This window comes from Cupressus sempervirens, chromosome 4, assembly GCF_028749045.1.
Source record: "Cupressus sempervirens isolate cs-2001-9-10 chromosome 4, ASM2874904v1, whole genome shotgun sequence".
Taxonomy (NCBI): domain Eukaryota; kingdom Viridiplantae; phylum Streptophyta; class Pinopsida; order Cupressales; family Cupressaceae; genus Cupressus; species Cupressus sempervirens.
The window spans coordinates 746,192,103-746,214,582 of record NC_143121.1 but is presented as its reverse complement, the minus strand read 5'-3'; the positions used below and the strand labels follow the sequence as shown (position 1 = coordinate 746,214,582).

The 22,480-nt window shown below is 33.9% G+C and overlaps 1 protein-coding gene across 1 annotated transcript; it reads left to right on the top strand.

Moving 5' to 3' along the window:
- The first annotated feature begins 14,783 nt into the window (after positions 1-14,783).
- On the top strand, positions 14,784-16,337 carry EDA35 (temperature sensing protein-like protein). The gene has a single exon (XM_089826738.1). The coding sequence runs from the start codon at positions 14,935-14,937 to the stop codon at positions 16,054-16,056; it is 1,122 nt and encodes a 373-aa protein (XP_089682864.1). The 5' UTR covers positions 14,784-14,934; the 3' UTR covers positions 16,057-16,337.
- Positions 16,338-22,480: the final 6,143 nt, after the last annotated feature.

Sequence of the window (22,480 nt, the reverse complement as noted above, 5' to 3'; positions counted from 1 at the left end):
ACCCCCTACTCTCTCTTTCACACTCTCTCCCATCCCCTACTCTCTCTCTTACACACACTCCCATCCCCCCTCTCTCTCCCTCTCCCACCACCTACTCTCTCTCACACACTCTCTCTCCCATGCCCTATTCTCTCTCTCTCTCTCTCAGGCTACTCTCTCTCTCCCCTCTCCCATCCCCTACTCTCTCTCTTTCACACACACACACTCCCATCCCCCCCTCTCTATCCCCTACTCTCTCTCTCACACACACACTCCCATCCCCCCTCTCTCTCTCCCACTCCCTCTCCTACTGCCTACTCTCTCTCTCTCTCTCTTTGTGTGCCTCTCTGCTCTCTCTCTCTCTCTCTCTCCCATCCCCTACTCTCACTCTCTCTCCCATCCCATACTCTCTCTCTACCACCCCCTACTCTCTGTCACACTCTCACACTGTCTCCCATCCCCTACTCTCTCTCTTATACACACTCTCATCCCCCCTCTCTCTCCTTCTCCCAATCCCTCTCCTACTGCCTACTCTCTCCCTCCCATCCCCTACTCTCTTTCTCTCTCTTGGGCTACTCTCTCTCTCCCCCCTCTCCCATGCCCTACTCTCTCTCTTACACACACACACTCTCTCTCTCATCCCCCCTCTCTCTCTCCTCTCCCATCCTCTACTCTATCTCTCTCTCTCTCACTCATTCACACACACTCCTATCCCTCCCCCCCTTCTCTCTCTCCCCCACTCCCTCTCCCTCTCCCACTACCTACTCTCTCTCTCTCTCTCTCCTACTCTCTCTCTCTTTCTCTCCCATTCCCTACTCTCTCTCTCTCTCTCTCTTTGCCACCCCCTACTCTCTCTCTCTCTCACTTCCTCTCTCCCCCATCCCCTACTCTCTCTCTCCCCTCTCCCATACCCTACTCTCTCTCTCTCTCTCTCTCTCTCTCTCTCTCTCTCTCTCTCTCTCTCTCTCTCTCTCTCCCTCTCCTTCCCTCTCTATTGAAATTTAGGTCATACTAGTGCATGTGCACTAAAGCATGTACACACTAAAGCATGCATCTGCTATTAAAACCCAAATTTAAAAAGCTTTAAATAGTGTGTACATGCTATAGTGTGCACATGCAATTTAAAGCTTTGCATTCTACCAAGCCTAAGGCTTGGTTTTTCTTTGGGGATCCAACCCAAAGGTTTGGAGTCTGTAAACTAGTCTGAGACATTTTTTACTACAAACATACAAAAATGATTGATTTTTCTTGTGTGCTCTCCTTCAAGTTTCCTCGTGGTTGAGCATCGATAAAATCAGGTTACATGACATTATAGGTCTTTGTGTTAGCTATATAACCATATAATTTATTTTTTATTTGAACTATTTTAAGCCTTTCAACTACAATTTATTTTGAACGTATGTCCATTTTTTGTCAAAAACCAACATGTACTAATTGGGCTATAGATTTTAGCTCATTCATCAAATTTCGCAACTACTTAGTTTTTTAGAAATTAGACTCCATTCTACACACTTTGACAAAAAAAAAGTTTTGATTTAAGATTAGTTTTCAATCATTTCTAGGGAAGCACACAAATATTTTACATTTTTGGGATGTGTCCAATTAAAAAATTTATTAAAAAAATACACATTATAAAATTACCTGAAACATTTGGGATAAACTACATAGTGTTAGGTAACTTTTGACCAAAGTGATTAAAGAATTTCAAAAAAAATGTTAAAATTTTAGAGGGGGCACACTTTGTACTGTGTTATGTTTTTTCTGAATAAATAGTACCACTTTTTGTGGCCCCCTTTTTTCAGGACCTAAAACTAAACCATTTTGAAAAAAAATTAGCAGTTTAGAAAATAGATTCAAAGGAATACTCCTTTTTTTTTTGTCATATCTTAAAATTTTGAGAGTAACTATCTTCAAATTCTTGTTGAAGTTTAGAAATTACTGATTTCTTAGAAAAGGTGTCCACTTATAGCCCCCTTTTGGCACCACAACTTGGTGCACTTACCCCATGTTCATTTCCCCTATTTTGAAATTTTGTCACTGAAAAGTAGTCGACAACTTTCCCAAAAAAAGAATTACCTATCAAAATTAGCTTCCTTAATGCATTAATCTTATGTCTATAATACTTGGCACATGTAATCAAATCCTTTCTTACTAGTTCAACATTGTTGATGTCATTGGATTCAAATGATGTCATATCTTGCATTCTTTGTTGATGCAATTTGTGCAAATACTGTAGCATTGTGACTATAGGGTCCCAGTTTTGTTCAATGCTAGTAAAAGTGAGGAAAAATGTAGGTGATCCAAGTTGTCAGATTATTGCAAAGACATTTTTCTTTAATTGGTTTACATAGTCTAGAGATATTTTTATTCTTTTGAAGTCTACATATCCAATGTCAGATTTTAATATTTTTTCTAAGTTTGGTTTTTGTTTCTCATCCTTTGCAAGAAACTTTCTTCCTTTTAGTTGACCTTTTCTTATTTGTATCCACATTGTTGATATCACTTGATGTATGAGTAATTTAATTGTTTTGAAGAAAAGGTTTGTTGTCTGTAATGCAAAATCTTGATGATAATGCAATAATTCCCATTGTGCCAACTTTTGGTAGGTAAATTTATTCATAATGTTTGTACTTCATGGCTCACTATAGAAGAGTGTTGGGAATTTCATTTCCTCTGAATATTTATCTTTGAAAATTCTAATTGGATAACATTCCTCAGAAGGAGCAATCTCAATGATTTTGTCTTGCATGTTTTGAATACTCCTTGAGTCTATGTAGCCATGAATTAGAGTTTCTGTTGGGTTTCCAATTTTAGTATCACTTTGACTTTCTAAATTGGTTGAATCTAAATAGTCCTTGTCATCATTGCCAATGTTGGTCTCTAATGTTTGTATCCATTTATCATTTATTTGTATATTTTGCATTTTATAAAGTGTTGTCTTAGTTAAATCAAGCAAAGCATGCATGACAATGTTTGGTCACACCATGCCTTTTTGGAAAGCATTCTTATATTGTAAACATCTTTTGAGGGAGACGACAATAGTTGATGTGTTTGATAATGACTATGGTAAAACACTTTGAACTGTGTGTATGTTTTCTAGAACATTTATGATAGAGTCAGTTAAGCCTAGTTGTGAATTTTTGTGTCCTAGTTCCCATATTTGTCCAAATGTAATTCTTAATGAGACCAAGTGCTCTTCTAGTTGAGTCAACTTTTGTACGCTATTTATTGGAATGTTTTTGCTAATGTTTAGAGGAACAATATATTTTGGGACTTTATTTGTAGTTAACACATTTGCACATGTTTTACATATGTTCTCACTGCAAAACATGATGTTATGATTTGTTAAGTTGTAATATGTAATTTTATGGCTATGTTTAAGTTGTTTTACATCTTTTCTAAAATTGGGGAGTTGGCATATAGCACAAGGATGTTTTGGTGTGTCCTCTATTGTAGCTAAATATCATTGCACTTGTGTGATGCTTTTCTTTTTTGAGACTCTTTTAGTATTGACTATCATTAACTTGATTCATTATTTGAGAGATGCTCAAATTGTCATTCTTGCTTGTATTTTCATCCATTTTTTGAGCTTGACTTCTAATAAAAAAAATTGTTGCATACAAGTTTTTATGTCCAAGGTTTTTGGCATTATTGATTTTACCAGTATTAGTCAATTTTTCATTTGTAGAATGATTTTTTCTTTTCCTATTTATGTTACTCATTTGTATTTCACTTTTCTCTCTAATTTTTTTTTTTACTTGATGCAAGTTCATGCTTCGGTTATGTCCTTTTTTGGTTTTTGTAATAACCAATGGCTCAAAATGGCCATAGAGAGGATTTGCATCGTGAAATAGAATGTTGTATACAGGAGAACTGACTAACCTGTTGAAGTTGAGATATCATTTTCCAGAAGTCAAAGACCAAACAAAAATGCAAATGTTTAGCTACTTAGAGAGCCAACGAATGCAAAATATATCACCTCATAAACCTTGATATTCTTTTGAGCTAGTTGCCTTTTTAGATAATTGCATTCTTTCTAAATAAGTGTCAGGATCAACTATATTATGTAGCTCTCTCAATGTTTCTGGATGCAATTCATGAGTGAAAGAATGTATAGCCTCTTCATTAGAATTTTGAAGGCAAGTGATGAAGAAATCTATTACTCCCTTGAGTATTTCAGTTGAGGTGAGCTGAAAATAGAGTAAAAATACAAATGAATCAAACAAACAATCACCAACATTGTAATTGAAGTTATCAAATCTACATAATCCATGTTCTTTAAGACTTTTGTTAATATCAAATTTATTAATGCAATCAGATTTCCAGAATCCATGATTTATAATGCTAAGTTTCTGGAATAGATTATGTAGAGATTTTTCATCAACGTTTCGAATCACACTACGTGATCCATCATCAGGAAGAGAGAGAAAGAGGTGCCTGATGAGAGAGCAAGAGGTGACACCTCTTTCTCTCTATTCCTAATGATGGATCATGTAGTGTGATTCAAAACATTGATGAAAAATCTCTACACAATCTATTCCAAAAACTTAGCATTATAATATCAAATTTCTATAAATGGGATTTTGTATTGTATTTGTCTACTTCCATGTTTCTTTTATGAGTGAACAATTTCAATTTTGTTGATTTAGCATAATACTATTATGAGTAGATTGGATGTGAGTGCCATTAATATGATCACTTCTATGAACTTTGTTCATGTGTGTGTGATTGTATAGGTAGTTGTCTTTGAGATTGTAACTATGTCATGATAGATAGAGATGATAAAACATTAAGCAAGGCTTATAAAATGCAATTAGTAATCAACCTGCATTTGTAGAAATTGAAATCATTATCAAATTTTCATATGAAAAAAAAAAAGTTTTGTTAACTAAAGATTTGTGTAACTCTAAAGTAGCATGGTCAAATTTTGAATAAGAGCCATGACATGCACAATAGTTTATGGAAGCCTATTGTTTGATACACATTTTCACCTATGCACAAACAATTATCTTTTTCTTTCAAGTATTTGACTTTAAATGAAAAAAATGTTTATGTTGTTTGTTTAGAAACACCTTTTTACCATATGCAAAAGCAAGTTCTCTAGTAGCTGGAAAACTATTTAAGCAACATTGATCCCATGGGCAGATCCTAATAGCTTTATATTTTTCCACCAAACTTGCATTTCTTCTTATTGCATATGTTGCATACTAATTCCTTCAAGAAACCAGTCATCGTTCTAGCCAACTTCATGAAGTAATCAAACAATTGAAGGAAACATTTATAAGTTGTTCCTTCGTAATTATATAGAAACATCCATATAATATTAGGCAGTCCTGATGTAGTTTGCCTTTTCTTTAAACTCCATGGCTCACTCAATTATGTATAAAATTACATAAAAGAGTATTACATTGCAGGCCAAGAGTAACATGGAAAAGGGTGTTTCTTGCAATGAGAAATAGAGGAGAAAGAGAATGCAAATTTCAAAAAGCATTGTTGATTCAAGTAGAACCATTTTATCGTAAGATAGTCACACTTGCAGTTGCCAAGATGAAGAGTGTATTTGTTATATGAACTTCAAGTTGCAATAGCAACTTTAGGCTTGTAAAGTGTTATCGTCCTGCATCATTTGTATTCAAACTTTGTATAAATTACTGTAACTCATGTACAATTTCATTTCCAAGTAAGATGTAACTCAAAACAAGTAATGAAAACTAAGGTGCAATGTTTTGCAAATTGGTGAAGACCCATGGAAAAGAAATTCAACATCTTTGTCTACGTTATTATTAATATGTGAGTAATGACCTTGACATTTTTCCATAATGTCATTAGATAAGATTTGATAATCATGCCATATTAGGTGAACACATTCCAAAAGTGAAAGATACACATATGCATGACATGTGAAAGGTTGCTACCCAACTTTAAACCAATTGTTGCACTGCATACAAAATTCATTGTGTAGAAGCTATTTGAAGCAAACATGTAAGAAAAACAAGTGGTCAAACATGCACTTGCAATTCTCTATTGAGATCTATATGTAGTTTTCAATGCTACTTTCAACATATAAGATGACTACACGGGTTTACATTCATGATCTAAGATATCTGGTAGAAAGGAGAACACCATAGTAGGTTGAAGTTGTATGTTTTGGTTATGTAGTCATTTAGAGAATGAAAATTTCATGGCAATGAATGGAACAACTAACATGAATTGTAAAGAGGTGATTTTGATAGAGTTGAAGCACCAGGACTTCCTAAGTTTTTGTAGTTAAGTGTAGGATTGAATGGAACATGGGTTTTGCAAACTAGTAGCCATGAAACATGGGGTTGATTAATTTGACTTAGAAATACAGTTGAATCATCTATATTGAATATTATAATGTTAATTTTATCATATATTATACTCATGATTAATTATGAGACTGAATCATAATTGATATGGTAAGGCAAGTCTAATTAGATAGTGGTTCAAAATTCTTTTTACCAACTATATTGTATTAGAATACTAGTTCTCTTTCAAATCCCAATGATGTAAGTGTAATTAATTTTAATGTACTAGAGAGGAAAGAAATATAAAAATGACTAAGTGAAAAATACAACTGAATCGATGAATTAGATTTTATTTCACTAGTTATAGAAATCACAAATAAATTGCTACTTGATAAGATAGGGTTGAGACATACCAGATAGTTGTTTTGTATTTAACTTGTACTCAGAATGTGTAGTTGTCAAAATAGGCTTGGGGAACCTATGAAATGTTATATAAGGAAACAAATGAGTCAACCAAGTATCTTTGATTAGGTAAACAATATGTACATAATAGTAAATGCAATTACGTAATCAAACTTCAAAGGAAGAAGATGAAGAACTTAGAACTTTTTCACAATTGCAATCACATCTTCATATAGTATAGAGGAGTAGTCAAAAGTTTCTAACTAGGTAGGGATAGGTAGAGAACAAGCAGTGAAAGATATATTAGATGATATAATAAAAGAATAATAATAATAGAAACCAATAGAAATCATGACTTAAACCAATACAAACCATGACTAATATTTTTATTTGTTAAAATTCAAATACCATGTATTACTAGGTTTTAGAATATATTTTTTATATAGGACCATAAGGAAAACATAGTATTTAAAGTCCATAAATATTAGTAAAGTGACCAATAGTGTATATGAAACTTGAGTAAGAGGAATTTTAGAAAATTAAAATAATACGTGATGCAAAATAATGACATAGAAACATTTTTTTTTATTTGTCAAAAATTTCTTTTGCAATGTTAATAAAGATATTTCACCACACGTAATGTTTACTATATACATATATGCACTATATGGTCATACATGACAGGCATTTTTGAGAAATATTTCACAGCTTATAGTAGCTCCCTACTAGAGGGCATAATCATTGAGCAATTGGTCTGAACATAAGGAAGCACTGGAAGAGGAGACATATGAACTTGTAGGAATATCATTGCATCGCAAACATCTAAAAGTCTTGATGCATTTTGTGGAGACAGTTGGAAATGGTGAACATGCAAGGCCTGGTCTATGATAGATTTGTACTTACTACTAATTGCAATTTTGAGGGATTAGTATAGATACATAGTAACATTTCATGAACTTAGAGATTCAAGGGAGAACAAGCCACCTATGAGGGCACTACTCATCTCTATCACATATGCACTAATGTATGCATCATAGTCGTCAAGAGGCCTGAATTGATGCTTTACATATGCATTTTCCATTTGCTTCACAATTTCTATGTTCTTGAAAAGGTCCATGCAATTGGTGAGAATTTAGAAATAATGTCCTTGTAGTGTATGGAACCAGATACATTCTCCAAAAATTCTTCATCCAGAACAATGTGCAATGACTTCTCCACATTTAGACATTCTATGACAAACACATTTTCCAAAGTTTGTGTTTCAATGGTACCAATGATTGGGCAATCCCACTCAGTGTTTGGACTTGGAATATAAGCTCGGTCACACATCTTCAAAAGACAAAATCTGACACAATATATTATAACATTAGATAAGAATAATAAATCCTATGATAGACATCATTTTGTATAATATTTCAAATGGAGCCTATTGATTATATTTTTGACTTGATATATGAGAGTATTAAGAATATTGTAAATGGACAACTACAAAATCATTTGGTTTTGAAGATGTATTGTAGGGGTAGGCCATTCAAAATAATTGGTGGGATCTAAAATTCTATGGGGAGCCAGATTAGATGAGATTGGATCGAACCCCTAGCTAGAGAATCATCGGGGTTGGGAGATAAGATTTTTTGGCTTCAATAGTGTGGATTACTAAAGGCTTTGAATATTTTTTCTATCATTCTTGATCTTTTTCCAAGGTTAATAATATACATTAAGAAGATGTTAATTAACAATTTTCATATGTTATGTCGAAAGATTTTAGTTGCGTAGAAGACTTGTTTAACAAGTATATCAAGAACCATTCAACAACTTTATACAAAATATTCTACACTTTATCTTTTTTAGTGTACAATACCTCCTTATCCATATTATTCATTTTGGAGAAAAGCTCAGAGAAAAAGAACTCCATCATTATGCGAAAAGATTTAATAGTATTCTTGAAAATAACCTATAAATCTTGGAGTAAATATGTAAGCAATTTTTATAACATTATTCATTGAAAGAACATGCAATATTATAGACCAAGAAAATTAAGTAAAAAGTTCCTATTGATATTATTAATTCAAAAGACACTAATTAATATAGATACAATATAACAATTGTAGATCTCTATTATTATTTTGAAAAATATGACAAATATAATCTAATTTCTATTTAAAATGCTTCTTCTTTTTTCAAAATCAGCAACCTACTACAAATAAAAAATCTTTCCATTATACATAACAACTTTGTAAATATTAAGACAATTGCTAACAATTAAAAAGAAAATCAAACCTACCATTATGCACAAAATTTTTAATCTAAAATAAGCATATTGAAAAAATAATATATTGCTTTCTATATTTGTGTTCCTTTTATTTGTTCCTAATATATTTTTTAAAATTATTTTACATATAGCTTTGTTATTATTTTATTTTTGTGTGGATGTTGCTCTTATTTAAATCCTACAATTTGAAGCATATAATGTATATTTCAATATGGCTTCCCATAGCCATTGTCCTCATCCAAGAAACCTTTCAGTATTTGTTGATAAAAATATCAACAGGAGTATGTAATAGATAAAAATAGAGGAAACTATTGTAGGCAACACTTATGATTGCTTTTATAATAATCACTTCATTGAAAAGTTTCAATAGATTGGAATGAAAAGTGGAAGAAATAATCCTGAAACTGAAAACTATGTGGAGGAAATAAAGATTTAGCATAAAGTACTTTTAAATTAGACTCTAAATCCTCTTAAATATATTAAGAAACCAAAAGTGTCTACTTAAAATAATTTACCATACAATAATTAGAGTCCAGGATTCAAAATAACCTACATCAAAGAGATTCTGAATTCTATTCTTTCTGACCATAAACAAATGATCTTTGCTTGTTATTATTATGACTATAATCATTATATACTACACAATATTTAACTAATTTTAAACTTCATTCCAAATACTATGTAACTATTGATAAGAGTAGAGCAAATTGGGAGATATGAACTGTTGTGAGAAAATTTTAAGCTTGTTCAATTGGGTAAATAGGTTAGGTAAGAACCATTCATTATAATCTATGATGTGAACAAACAACCATAAATAGTGTCTTGTCCTCAAACACATATATGTACACCACACATAACATTTTAAAAACATTAAACATTTTAGAAAAATTCCCTACCCAAATTTTTCCAAACTATGTGCAGGTGATATTTGCTACAAAGAAATGTCTACAAAAGAAAATTTGTGTGACTAACAAAAAATACACAAATCATATGAATACTTTGAAGATTTTCTTACAGGTATTGCAACAATAGTTGAAAACAAAGACCGTTAACTACCAAACTTGAAACAACTATAGGGGCCTCGAATTTGAATAATATGGCTTTGAAAAATAAAGGCAATCGCACAAGTTGCCTGCTTGTTCAACTTAAAACTAGATTGAGGGTACATAGAGACTCTCTTCAGTAGATTATTATTAATCATCAACAATGTATTATTGCCCTTAATGATGAAGAGTTTGAAAACGTAATTGCATGAGTTGCCCATTTATTTAACTCAAAGATCTAGATGGAGAGTACATAGAGCCTTTCTTCAGCAAATTATTATTATTAGTCAACTATTTGTTATGGTCATTATGGATCAAAAGACAAATGGAAGAGCTTACTCCTGGAGACAAATTATCACCGGGGATTGTAGATTCCATTTAATATTAATTATTGTTGAAATTTGTAGAAGTCACATTAGTTCTTTATAGAAGAAGGATCTACATAACACGAAAATGATCCCAATGCTTCATTCTCACAACCATCTCTATTGCCTATCCTAGTTGGATGATAATAGAAGCTAGGTAAGATCATAAATGTTTTCTAAGCTATATTTTTCCACTTTTACTTTCTTGCCCGAGCATATTGTTTACTTTCACATTTCTATATGTATTACTGTGCATTATAAGTTTTAGGGAAGTGTGGTAGAGGGAGAGGTCTTGGGGAGAACCAATGGATCCATTGGTTGTGATCTATTTACCAATATTATTGTATGCAGATCAGGAGTGTAGAGCACTATTATTTAGGCAGTTTAATTTCTTTAATTTTTTCCCCCTATTTTTGTTAGAATTGTCAATTAGTTGCAACTCTACACATAAGAAATCTCACTAGATGATGGATCAAATGGGAGGAAAACAGCTAAGAGATTAACTTGTACTTCTACAGACAATTCGAGTTTATCCTGATAGACATTGAAGAAATCTTAAAAGACACAAGAGCTGCCAACTCTTTCACTGGTAAATGCTATTATTGATGGGCTAATGCAACTGTTGTTTAATGTAGCTTATCAATTTTGTAGTGAACATCTGCTTGAATTGAATATTCATTAAGTATAAACTTTACCTAAGTTGAACATTTCATATATAGTGAAGTTGAGTCTCTTTTAACTTAAATCATAAATAATTTATAGCTTGAAAAGGGCAAAGAATTAACAATCCATTATATAACTTATAAAATTAAAAAATAATCAAATCAAAACTAATAACTTATTAATGCTATTATTAATCACCGACATATGATATTGGGATCTACCATGTATTGAAATAGACACATTATTGGGAAAACTTTTCCACTGAGCAATTGGTGAATGATAAAAACTATCAGAGAACTCTTTATCTATGAGCCTACATGATTCTAATTATCTTATCTGACTTAAAAGAGTACCCACACCAATCCAATAAATCTTATATGCACAAGGTAACAAAAATATTTAGCAAAGATGGTCAGAACAAAGTTTGGGAATACATTTACTTACAATTATATGCAAACAAAACTTCAATGACTTGAACCAAAAAAAACTTGTACAGTTTTCAAAGAAATCTAGTTGACTATAGTAATACCTTTCATGTAGAAAAGTTATATGTTTTGTGATTCATAAAAATAGGTAAAAAATAGAAGCTTGTCTAACATTGCTCTTTGTTTCGAATCTCACTGCAAATTTCACCATCATATAGTAACACAACATTGAGCATTGCTAGAATTTATTTCTAATTATAAAATCTCTTTAGATAATTTGATAGATAACTTGAGTGCTAACATACAAAAGTTAAACAATAACAATAAACATAAGTCTACAAAAAATCTTAAAGACGACTTCAAGTAGATTTTGCAAAGTGTGAGCTACTTGAATATAAATAACTTCAACACTGACATAAATATGTTATATAATGTAAACAAAAAAAAGCCTACAAGAAACAAAAACCTTACAGAGGACTTAATCACATATAAGTGAATTTTACCTTAACAAATATAATAACATAACATGCCCTCAAATAGGTGCAACACCTATTCATATATATGCCCCATCCCTTTTTATTTAATCTATTTTATGTGCTATTAGTTTGTGAACTTCATACAAGAAATGATTTTTCAAAATTTCAATAATGATTGAAAGTTATTATTTTCATCTTAAATAAGGAAAGGTGTGGACATTTGGCTGGAGATGTGTCACACATATGCTACAATTCCTTTGCGCCTGACAAGTAGCAACAACTAGTTCTAAGAAACCTTGACAACTAGTATGGAAAAAGTCATCAATATTAACAGTGCAATATAAATGAGATCCCTCATCCAAATTGGCCGATGGCATCTCAGGTTACGTTGGAAGGATGCATGCCAAATAATAGAAATTGGTGAACTATATTGTACGAGTATCGTCCAGGCTTCAATTTGTGGGGTGGATTAAGGCAACCAAGTAAAAATCATTTCTTCCAATCATAATTTTTTTTTTTGGATCGGTAAGAGGCTGAAGCCAAGATTAATTATTATTTTATTAAGCACGGGTAGATTCAAACCCAAGACCTCTTTGATAAGAGGCTCACAATTTACCGTTCTGTTGTAGGCTCTTGCCTATTTCTTCCAATCACAATTGTTTTCCATCCAGGTAGCAATATTCTAGTTGTAGCCAATTTGGTGAACATTTTTTCTCAAACTTCATGATTTGTTGAATTTCCAAGGGACTAAATAGGCGGTTCAAGATTCGTGAGCATTTAGTCAAGCTTTACATTAGTAGCATCCAAGGTAGCATGAACATGGTAGGCATATGCCCATGGATGAAAAGTGGGTTAGGTGATGACTGGTCTAGTTTCATTACCATGAAGAGGCACGACATAGACAATGAGGGCGGTAGGTTTCAAGAGAGAAGGAAATAAAGAAGTGAGCAGAGGAGATAGCTTATAAATAGTAGGGCTAAAGGGCAAGAACTTTATGGATGGAGTTGTGAGATGGATGGAGCATGAAGAGGTTCTATTTTTGGTGGGGCAGTAAAGGCATATGAATGAGGAGATGCCCCTACTGGCACTTGGCATGCCCTACCTCTTCATGGCACTAGATAGGGAAAGGACAAGCCACAAGTGTCTCAAAACAAATATTATAAGAAGCTCACTACAATGCTGAAAGTTATATTTTAGTCAAATGGATTTCGATGAATGTTTTTCATGAATTCATGTCTATGTAGCTTGTGGGACTCCTATTTTGTGGTTGATATTGCGTTACAAAATGGTGATGGTGTAGAGCTCGATTATATGTAACCGTTTAAAAAAGGATATGGGTATTTATCTATTTGATTTCTATGATTGTAGTGTTCTTTTCTATGTTCAAATAGCAAAATGCAAATGCACATGAAGCTACACTTTTGGCTTTGCTCAACCTTGCAATTAGAAACTACCACAAGATGAAATGTTAGAAGGGAAATGGGCAACCGAAAATGTAGAGCCTGTAATCCGATAACAAACTACCTATACTCTATCAAACTGAGAAATAGAGAAATATAGATCTAAGAAACAACACACGTTGTAGACAAGAAGTGTTTCTTTCAAAGAATTAGTTACCAAAATACTTTGTGAAAACAAAAATAATAACTAAAAACATGATTAAAAAACTAAAAAACCTAACAGACATGCTTTCCAAAAAAGGGAAAATGAAGTAGACAAATATCTAAAGCAACCCCTCTGCAAATATGTGAACTACAGAGCAATACGTTACAATGGATTCATCTGTTACCTTCAAAACCCACTTTTTTTTTTCTCCTCAAACCTATACACACCCAACAAAGAGTAGATTGGATGGAACAAGTTCAGACCTGACTGCTAATGTATTCTAATAATTTTGGGCCAACAAATCTTAGGCAAGGGCAAAACCATATCAAATATACAAAACTATACGACAAATCACAGTATGCAAAGAAATATTGTTGGATCTTAATTTTAGAGAAACGTACCTTTATGAAACACACTTAAGCTGGAATCGCCTCACTGCAAATATGCACAAGACGAGAAAGATGACATTATAGAGTTGATAAATATTTTTCCACATTAAACCACTGTTGCAAACAAAATAGATTGTAAGACTTAGCTGGTAAAGCTTACCACTTTCTCTAAGCACAACACAAAGCGACCATGTGAACTAAGAAACCCAACATACCTTTCTATAAATGCCACTGAGACACATTCTCCCAAACATTAATTGCTCTATGACCAAATGCCGACACTTGTGTGAATTTTTCAATAATTACCGACACCTTGCAACAATGAAATAACACAATGCATTTCCAGTCCACAAAACAAAATTTCATGAGATTTTGTTTTGTTTCATGTCAGAAGAAAAAGGAATGATAGCAATGTGAAAGTCACCAAACCACAATCCATTCACCTAACACATATTTATGCAATCCACCCAGTCTCAAATTAAATGAGTTGTACTGAGAAAGATTTTATTAGATGTCGCCTGTGTTTGTCAGTAGAAAACCTAAAAAATCATACATTGTAGAAAAAATGTTAACAGGCCCATAGCCATTTGACACGTACTGACAGGAACTAAAATACAACTCAATCGAAAGCAAAAGTATTATCAAAAAGATTTTTATATTTTAAATAACTATTTTTATTAGTTAGCATTAAATTGAAAAAAACACCCACTCGAATGCTATAGTATCCTGCCGAATGGCAGGAACTAATAAATTATACCCTCGTCTGATTATAATAAAACAAATATTAATATGTATCATATAAATTTTTTCTCCTCGGACAATTAGTTTAGCAGATAAAACATGAACTATTTTATTAATTACTAAAAATAAAAATAAATACTAGCGAAGCATCAACAATCGATCAAAACTCTGAAGTTTTCTCTCCTTTTTCACCCCAAAATTTGGTTCTGGATCGTGCATCACAATTTGAGAAAGCAGGCAAATATATCCTACCCGTGCTTATCTTATGGGAATCAGAAAGCCTTTGGTAAATACTTGAAACCAAAATGAAACAGTCAGACATTCTGCCATGCCAAATTCAACAGTGGTATCCCCGTTTTCACAGCGTTTCTATTAGAACGATTCTCCTTCCCTTGCCTGAATCCTTCGTCGAGTTTTTGCTAGACGATGGAGGATTGTTCCTTCCTAAATCCAACGAGGATGAAGATGCATTACCAGCACGAGTCAAAATCACATGCCCAGATCTACAGGCAGAGGATTACCATCCTTGGCAAGAAGAAGAAGAAGAAGAGGAAGGAGGAAGCCCGCTTCAGCCAAACGTAGCGACGTTTCCAGATTTAGAGAAGGCCGTAAAAGAATCCATTAAGAACCTCGGAGGGTTCGTCTTTCCTAAGCTGAACTGGAGCGCTCCCAAGGATACCGCGTGGATCAGCACAAATGGTACTCTCAAATGCTCTTCTTTTAGCGAAATTGTTCTTCTCTTAAAGGCATCAGACAGTTTGGTACACGATTTATGTCACGCATTCGACAGCTGTGAAGACAAAACCCTAGAAAGGCCCTCACAATTTTACCTTGCATTGCGAAAATGGTATGATTTGAGGCCTGAGATGGAGTTTAGAGGGTTTGTGAAAGGAGGAGTCTTAGTGGGCATTTGTCAGAGAGAAGTTACAGGCTTTTATCCGGCGTTATTGGAGAAATTGGATCAGCTTGAGGATTCTATTTTTGAATTTTTTAGGGAACATATTAGCGAAAAGTTTGAAACCCTAGATTACACCTTTGATTGCTATGTGAGAAAAGATGGCAAAGTTAAATTGGTTGATTTTAATCCGTGGGGGGGTTTTACCCTGACTCTGCTTTTCATGTGGGAAGATCTCGGAAATAAGTATGTGGAAGCTGACGAGAGGGTTAATGCTATGATAGCCAATAGGGCACTAAAAGGCGATTTAAGGTTGGATGATAAAACAGAGTTGAATTTGAGGTTGAGAGAAGAAGGGTATAAATTTGATTTTAGGGTTGTGGAAAGTGAGGGTTGTGTGCAGCCAAGCCTTAGGGCTTCTAGCGGGGTTCCTTATGATTATATAGATACGGGGCCTGGCAGTGCCTGGGATGAGTTTTTGAGAAAGGCTGATGAGGAGATTAAGAGACAGGCCAATGCTGCAGGTGCTTGAAACTGGTTTTGGTGGATTAACTAGGAACTGTGACCACTTGTAGTTCTGCAGATCTTGCCGCTATAGCAGACAGCCTCAAGTGTTTTGTATTGCGCCCTTGTAATTTTTAAACACTCTGCTATCATAGTTCGATCTGCTTCTCAAGTTCCATTAACCTGTTTGAGCCATAGTGGGTGTTAATTTAATGTCTTTCTTACTTCATTTCCTGCACGTGTGACTTAAAACTTTCTTTGCGTTTAAGTTTATATTTTTATCACAAGTATATACCGCCTTTTTCTGTTTGTAATAGTGTTTGGAGTTTTTGATTGATGTTCACCTATGTTGTTATGGACAATTTGACAGACTCATTTTAATAAAGTCAACGACTTTTTTAATTATGAATTTTACAATATTTTAAGAATCGCAAGGTTTTTAATAATGCTGACTGTAGTCTATGTATCTATTTTTAATTATTCATATTTTTAGATGAAAGTATTTCCCTTATGAGAGGTAATGACCTCCAGCGAGGGATCAGTTGCCAAAGCTGTATTAGACCAATGCAAGACAATAGAAACAGCTGGCTTTGTTCATTCTGCCCTCTTAACTGATCCTTAATGTTTGTAAAGTTTCTTGAGTGCATCTACACCTCAAATGTCTAATCATTCCTTACTCTTAAGTCAAAACTTAATAATGTGCTCTCTCTATCTCTATTGGGTAAGTATAGCTGATTCTTGTATAAAGCGATAGTGGCAGAGCATCAGCATTAGGAAAAACCAAGGGTTTGATTTGAGTGACGTGGTCATTCGGAAGATGTGCATTTCAGTTGTGAACCTCCATCAGAAATTGAAGCCTATTTCATATGGTAATCAAGTACTTTCCACGCTTAAACTGGACAGTGTTGACTCTATTCTCCAGCACTATACACTTTCTTCACCACCACATTGTGTTTACCTTTTTTATTCACAATCTCTAATTTATATTTTCTTCTTTGTGTAAACATACGCTTTTCTCATATGCTTTTAGCTGGAACAGTTTGTAATATCCCCGTTGGAGATATTCTTATATTTTGCCCAACAATCACAATTCCAACTAACAATAAGAAATGCAATATACTCAGAAAATACAATCTACCCAGAAAACACAGCTAAGAAATGCAATATAGTTAAGAGTATATCTATATGAATGCATTCATAAGCAAATCTATTCAGTAAGAGAGGTTCTCTGATAGAACAAAATCTAGTTGCATCATCTCTCAAATATGCATCTCACCTGTCCAAAAAGCTGAAACTCTACCAACATCTATCAATGGATCTAGGATCTGGGAATCTCCAGTTGTTGCTTGCTCAAAAGTGGTCCTTTTCAGATTTGGTCTAAAGTGTTAATATTTTGCTCAGAAAATAAAGATAAATGGCAATAAGAAAAGTAGAACAAAAATGCACAAAAGATACAATAGATTATCTTGGGAAAACCCTTCCACTGGAAGGGAAAAACTCAGCCATGCCAGAAAAATATCACTTCTATTGAAAATAAATGTTCAAGCACAATGCTTTTCACTCGATACAAAATTGTATATATACACAAAACAATCTCATGTATATATACAATTGAGAGAGACTTCATATCACAACTGAAGGTTTCTTCAATTTTAAAGACAAGTCTTTTCATATCTCCAAACACATGACTCTTTGCATGACACATGCCTTTTCATATAATTCTATGTGAAATTTTATCATAAATATCTTCTCCAGCTGTAAACACAATACATCAGTATTATCTTAATTTCAAGGTATAGAAAAATTAGAGATAAAAATCTTTATCACGGCTACAATCTTCAACACTCCTTAGCAAGAGAAAGATCCTTGGTAGGGCAGGCACACATAGCTGTAACCAAAAGATGTCAATGATAAATTCACATCACATAGATTCTCATAAAACATGTTATCTCAGCATAACACAATTCATCATAGTAGCATAAAATTAAAGTCGAGGAGTCACATATATGACTTATACCATACCTACTCACAGAGGAGGGTGGAACAAGGGCTTTCACCTCAGATTTCTCCTTGAGAAGAATGCATTTCCACCATACCTCATTGTAAAGGGTGGAACAACAACTTTCACCTAATACTTCTCCTTGAAAAGAATCCATTGACATCATGCCTCATTGTAGAGGGTGGAACAAGGGATTTCACCTCAAAATTCTCTCACAGAGAAGAACTCATTAACAAGGGATTTCACCTCAAACTTTTCTCATAGAGAAGAACTCATTCGCAAGGGGTTGCATCTCGAACTTCTCCTTCACGGAGAAGAACTCATCAGCAAGGGATTTCACCCCTTCACAGAGAAGAACTCATTAACAACATGTACAAGAATGACAGGGATTCCACAGAGAATCCCTTTCAACAGGGACATCTTTGATCACCACTATAGGATAGCTGACGTAACCTTTCTCTGAAGTTGAAACATCTCCCTTTGAAGCTGAAAAATCTCCCTCTGAATATCATTATCTTCCTCACTTAATGAAGATATGTAATATCAACTTAGTCCCATGACTGCAAGTCCCATGTTCATTTCTATAGTCAGCAAGAGAGATTAATCAAATCAACCTATCGTAAAGAGATATATACGATATAGAGATGAATGCTAAAAAGTGAACACTATTCCAATTATATAGCTATAGAATACTTACCTCTTTCACAAATTTTCATGTAGGCCCAACAGAGCGTTAATGTTTAGCCCAGAAAATAAAGATAAACAGCAATAAAAGAAAGAACAAAATATGTACAAATGACATGAGATTATCCTGGGAAAACGCTTCCTCTTGAAGGGAAAATTCCAGCCACACCACAAAATATCATTTTTATTGATAATAAAATGTTCAAGTACAATGCTTTCACTTGATTGATTTAATACACTTATCAATTGTATAAATAGATTGAGATTAGACTCTTCATATTACACACAAAGGTCTCTTCAAAATCCAAATACAAGACCCTTCATATTTCCAAATATTTAACACTTCAACCCTTCATATTTCCAAATATTCAACACTTCATAGTTCCATATGCATGCCTCTTCACATGACGTATGACACTTGTTTCTTTGTATAATATTATCTTAAATATTATCACAAATGTATCTTTTAACTGAAGATGACCATAACGGTCATAACAAACATATTTCTATTTCATAAAATTAGAGATAAAGATCTCTATCACAGCTACAATCTTCAATACTCCTTGCTTAGCAAGAGCGAGATCTTTAGAAAGGAAAGATTCCATAGCTGCAACTAAAGATGATAAATTCACATCACATAACACATGTTATCTCAAAATAACATGATTCATCATAGTTACTTCATAAGTACATAAAATTGAAGTCATGAAGTCACACACACGACTTCCACCATGCCTACTAGAATGAGGGCTCTCAGATGGTGGTCGACTATACCTACTTGCAGAGGGTGGAATGAGGGCTTTCATCTTAGACTTCTCTCACAGAAAAATGCATTTCCACCATGCCTACTTGCAGAGGGTGGTACGAGGACTTTTACCTCTGACTTCTCCCAAAGAAAAATGCATTTCCACCATGCCTACTCGTAGATGGTGGTCAACCAAACCTACTTGTAGAGGGTGGAACAAGGGCTTTCACCTTAGATTTCTCTCAGAGAAGATTGCATTTCCACCATGGTTGCTCATAGAGGGTGGTATGAGGGCTTTCACCTCAAACTTTTCTCAAAGAAGAATGCATTTCCACTATGCCTACTCGTAGAGGGTGGTCCACCATACCTACTCACAGAAAGTGGTATGAGGGATTTCACCTCAGACTTCTCCCAAAGAAGAATGCATTTCTAACAGAGATTATCTCTCAACAGAGATTCCCTCTCAGCAGGGACAACTTTGTTCCCCATAATAAGATATCTGATGTACTCTCCCTCTGAAGCGGAAACATCTTCCTCTAAATATGCATTATCAAAGCAACATCCTCATCTCTTCTTGTTGCATCCTGCAACCAAGAGAGATTAACAATGACTCATGAAATCAACTGTAATAGAGACCAATGTTAAAAGCATATACTATTCCCATTAACACAACATTCAAGATAGAGTACTTATCTTTTTCGAAACAACATCCATAAAAGATAACCAATAAATGAAACCAGAATAACCTCTTCACATACTGATTACACAAAGAAAATGTGTATCACTGAAACAATCAACCAAGATTATGGCAAAATGAACAAAATGTTTGAAGCAAAAACATCAAATAGAAGATATAATGATGTCTGTAGAGAACGTCGTGGTCACTGTTCTAGATAGCATAAAGTGACACCACCTTGAATAATCACCACCCATAAAACTTTGAATAATGTCTACAAACTATAAGAATTGATTAGAATCCATTACAAGATTTGTAAATCTCAAAGTTGTGTTATCTTTTGTTGATTGGTTTCTCCGTGACAACAAAATTAATAGAACCTAAGATGGTTTGGAAAAATTTGCCAGTCAGCTTTATTCAATTACAGGATTCAGACGTAGAATTTAGTACAGAGAAAGCTGGAAATATTTCCATTTGGTTTGGGCAACATTCTTTGTTGACTAAACAACATCATGTGGATTTGCATCTTAGTTCAGAAAATAACAAAATACACTATAATTTATTTCTTTTGACTAAATGATTGTCCCATTGAAAGATATGCATATATTTTTGAGAAACTGTTATCTCACTAATTTAATCATCATTTTTGTGGACAAAATTTCAAAGAGCATGCAGAGTTAAATCCTGAAATTCCAACAAATTCCTAGCAATCGAGTTCATCCTCCTAAAAATAACTTAAACATTTTCTTTTTCTTTTTTCTTAATCAATTCCGAATAACTTAGTTGAAATATTAGATCATTGCATGAGACAAATCTGATCTTCAAAAAAATATAAATTATTCCTCCAATATATAATACTATTGAAATAATTAAGGACAATCCATTAATCATAATAATCCAAAAATAATAGGCAAGAGACTACAACACAACGGTTAATTGTGAGCCTTTCATCTAGGAGGTTTGGGTTTGAGTCTAGTCGAACTTAATAAATAATAATAATAACTAATCACAACACATAATAATAATTAATCTTGACTTTGGCTTTTTAATTGATCCATAAAAAAAAAATCCAAAAATAATGTTAAAAAAACAACTATTTCAAATAACAAAAACAATACTGTGAGTGTATAAGGTGAAATTGATTAAAATCTATCTTTTCTCTTCCGCAGAGACCATCTTATTTGATTTCTGTTCGGCCTCTTGGCTAAGGAAGTGGACCATTTGCTGGAACTATGAGACATCTGCGTCCTTCATCTTTGCAAAATTATTGTGACGTTAACTTCACGACTTTTATTCACCTGCCTACGATGATGAACAAAAGCGACTTTGAATGGACAAACCTCTGCAAAAAATCCACTTTTCTAGGTATCTAAAATTCAAAGGCTCTCTCCTACATAGTTCCTTTTAACTGGTAAATAATTTCAGAGATTCCCTTTGACATCAAGTAAAAAATTCATCAAAAAAAAAGTGAAGAGAGAGTTATCAAGTTATCAAGATAAATAAATAATGATAAATAACTGACAACTGCGAAAGATAACATGCCGAATAATGACAAGACAAATAGGAAATAATCAAGATAACTTAGTAACTGCTACATAGAAGCAGGGGGCAACCCCTAGCACGCATGGTAGACAGATAGGCTTGAAGTCGTGGGTCACCCCATGGTCTTGGGTTCGATTCTGCCTCCGGGTTCATCTGTTGAGAATGGCTAGCGTGCGGCTGTTCTGTACCCACAGGGGACTAGTCTCGCCCTAAGCTCACATCGGCCACTGGTAATTTCTGGGCTTAGGTCGCGGGGACACCCCATGTTAAAAACTGCTACATAGAAACAGAAGAATGACTAAAATTTGAATTTATTGCTAGTGAGGCACAATATAACGTAAAGATTTTTCTGCACATTTTATAAGTTTTGAGCGAAAAGAAACAGAAGAATGACTAAAATTTGAATTTATTGCTAGTGAGGCACAATATAACGTAAAGATTTTTCTGCACATTTTATAAGTTTTGAGCGAAAAGAAACATTCATTTAATAAGAAGACTTATAAGCCTAGTTCTCGAGATGGCCTAGCATAGTGACAGGAACCCATATACCTTATCTTGACGAGGTCTGTGGCTGCCATGACGGTTATCTTGGTCACCATGGCCTTTCTCACTGCGTTTAAATCAGCCTCCTTCCATCATGACTGTCAACTATAGCAAAACCCCTGTTAGGCAATCATCCTAATGTTATAAACATGTGATGCCATTGATCAAGACCTTTATCAGTCGTGGTTGAACCGCAAGACAGTGAAAGAATAATGGTAACAGAAGTCAGAATGATAGAAACTAGCAGTGCCAGGAGACTCAAG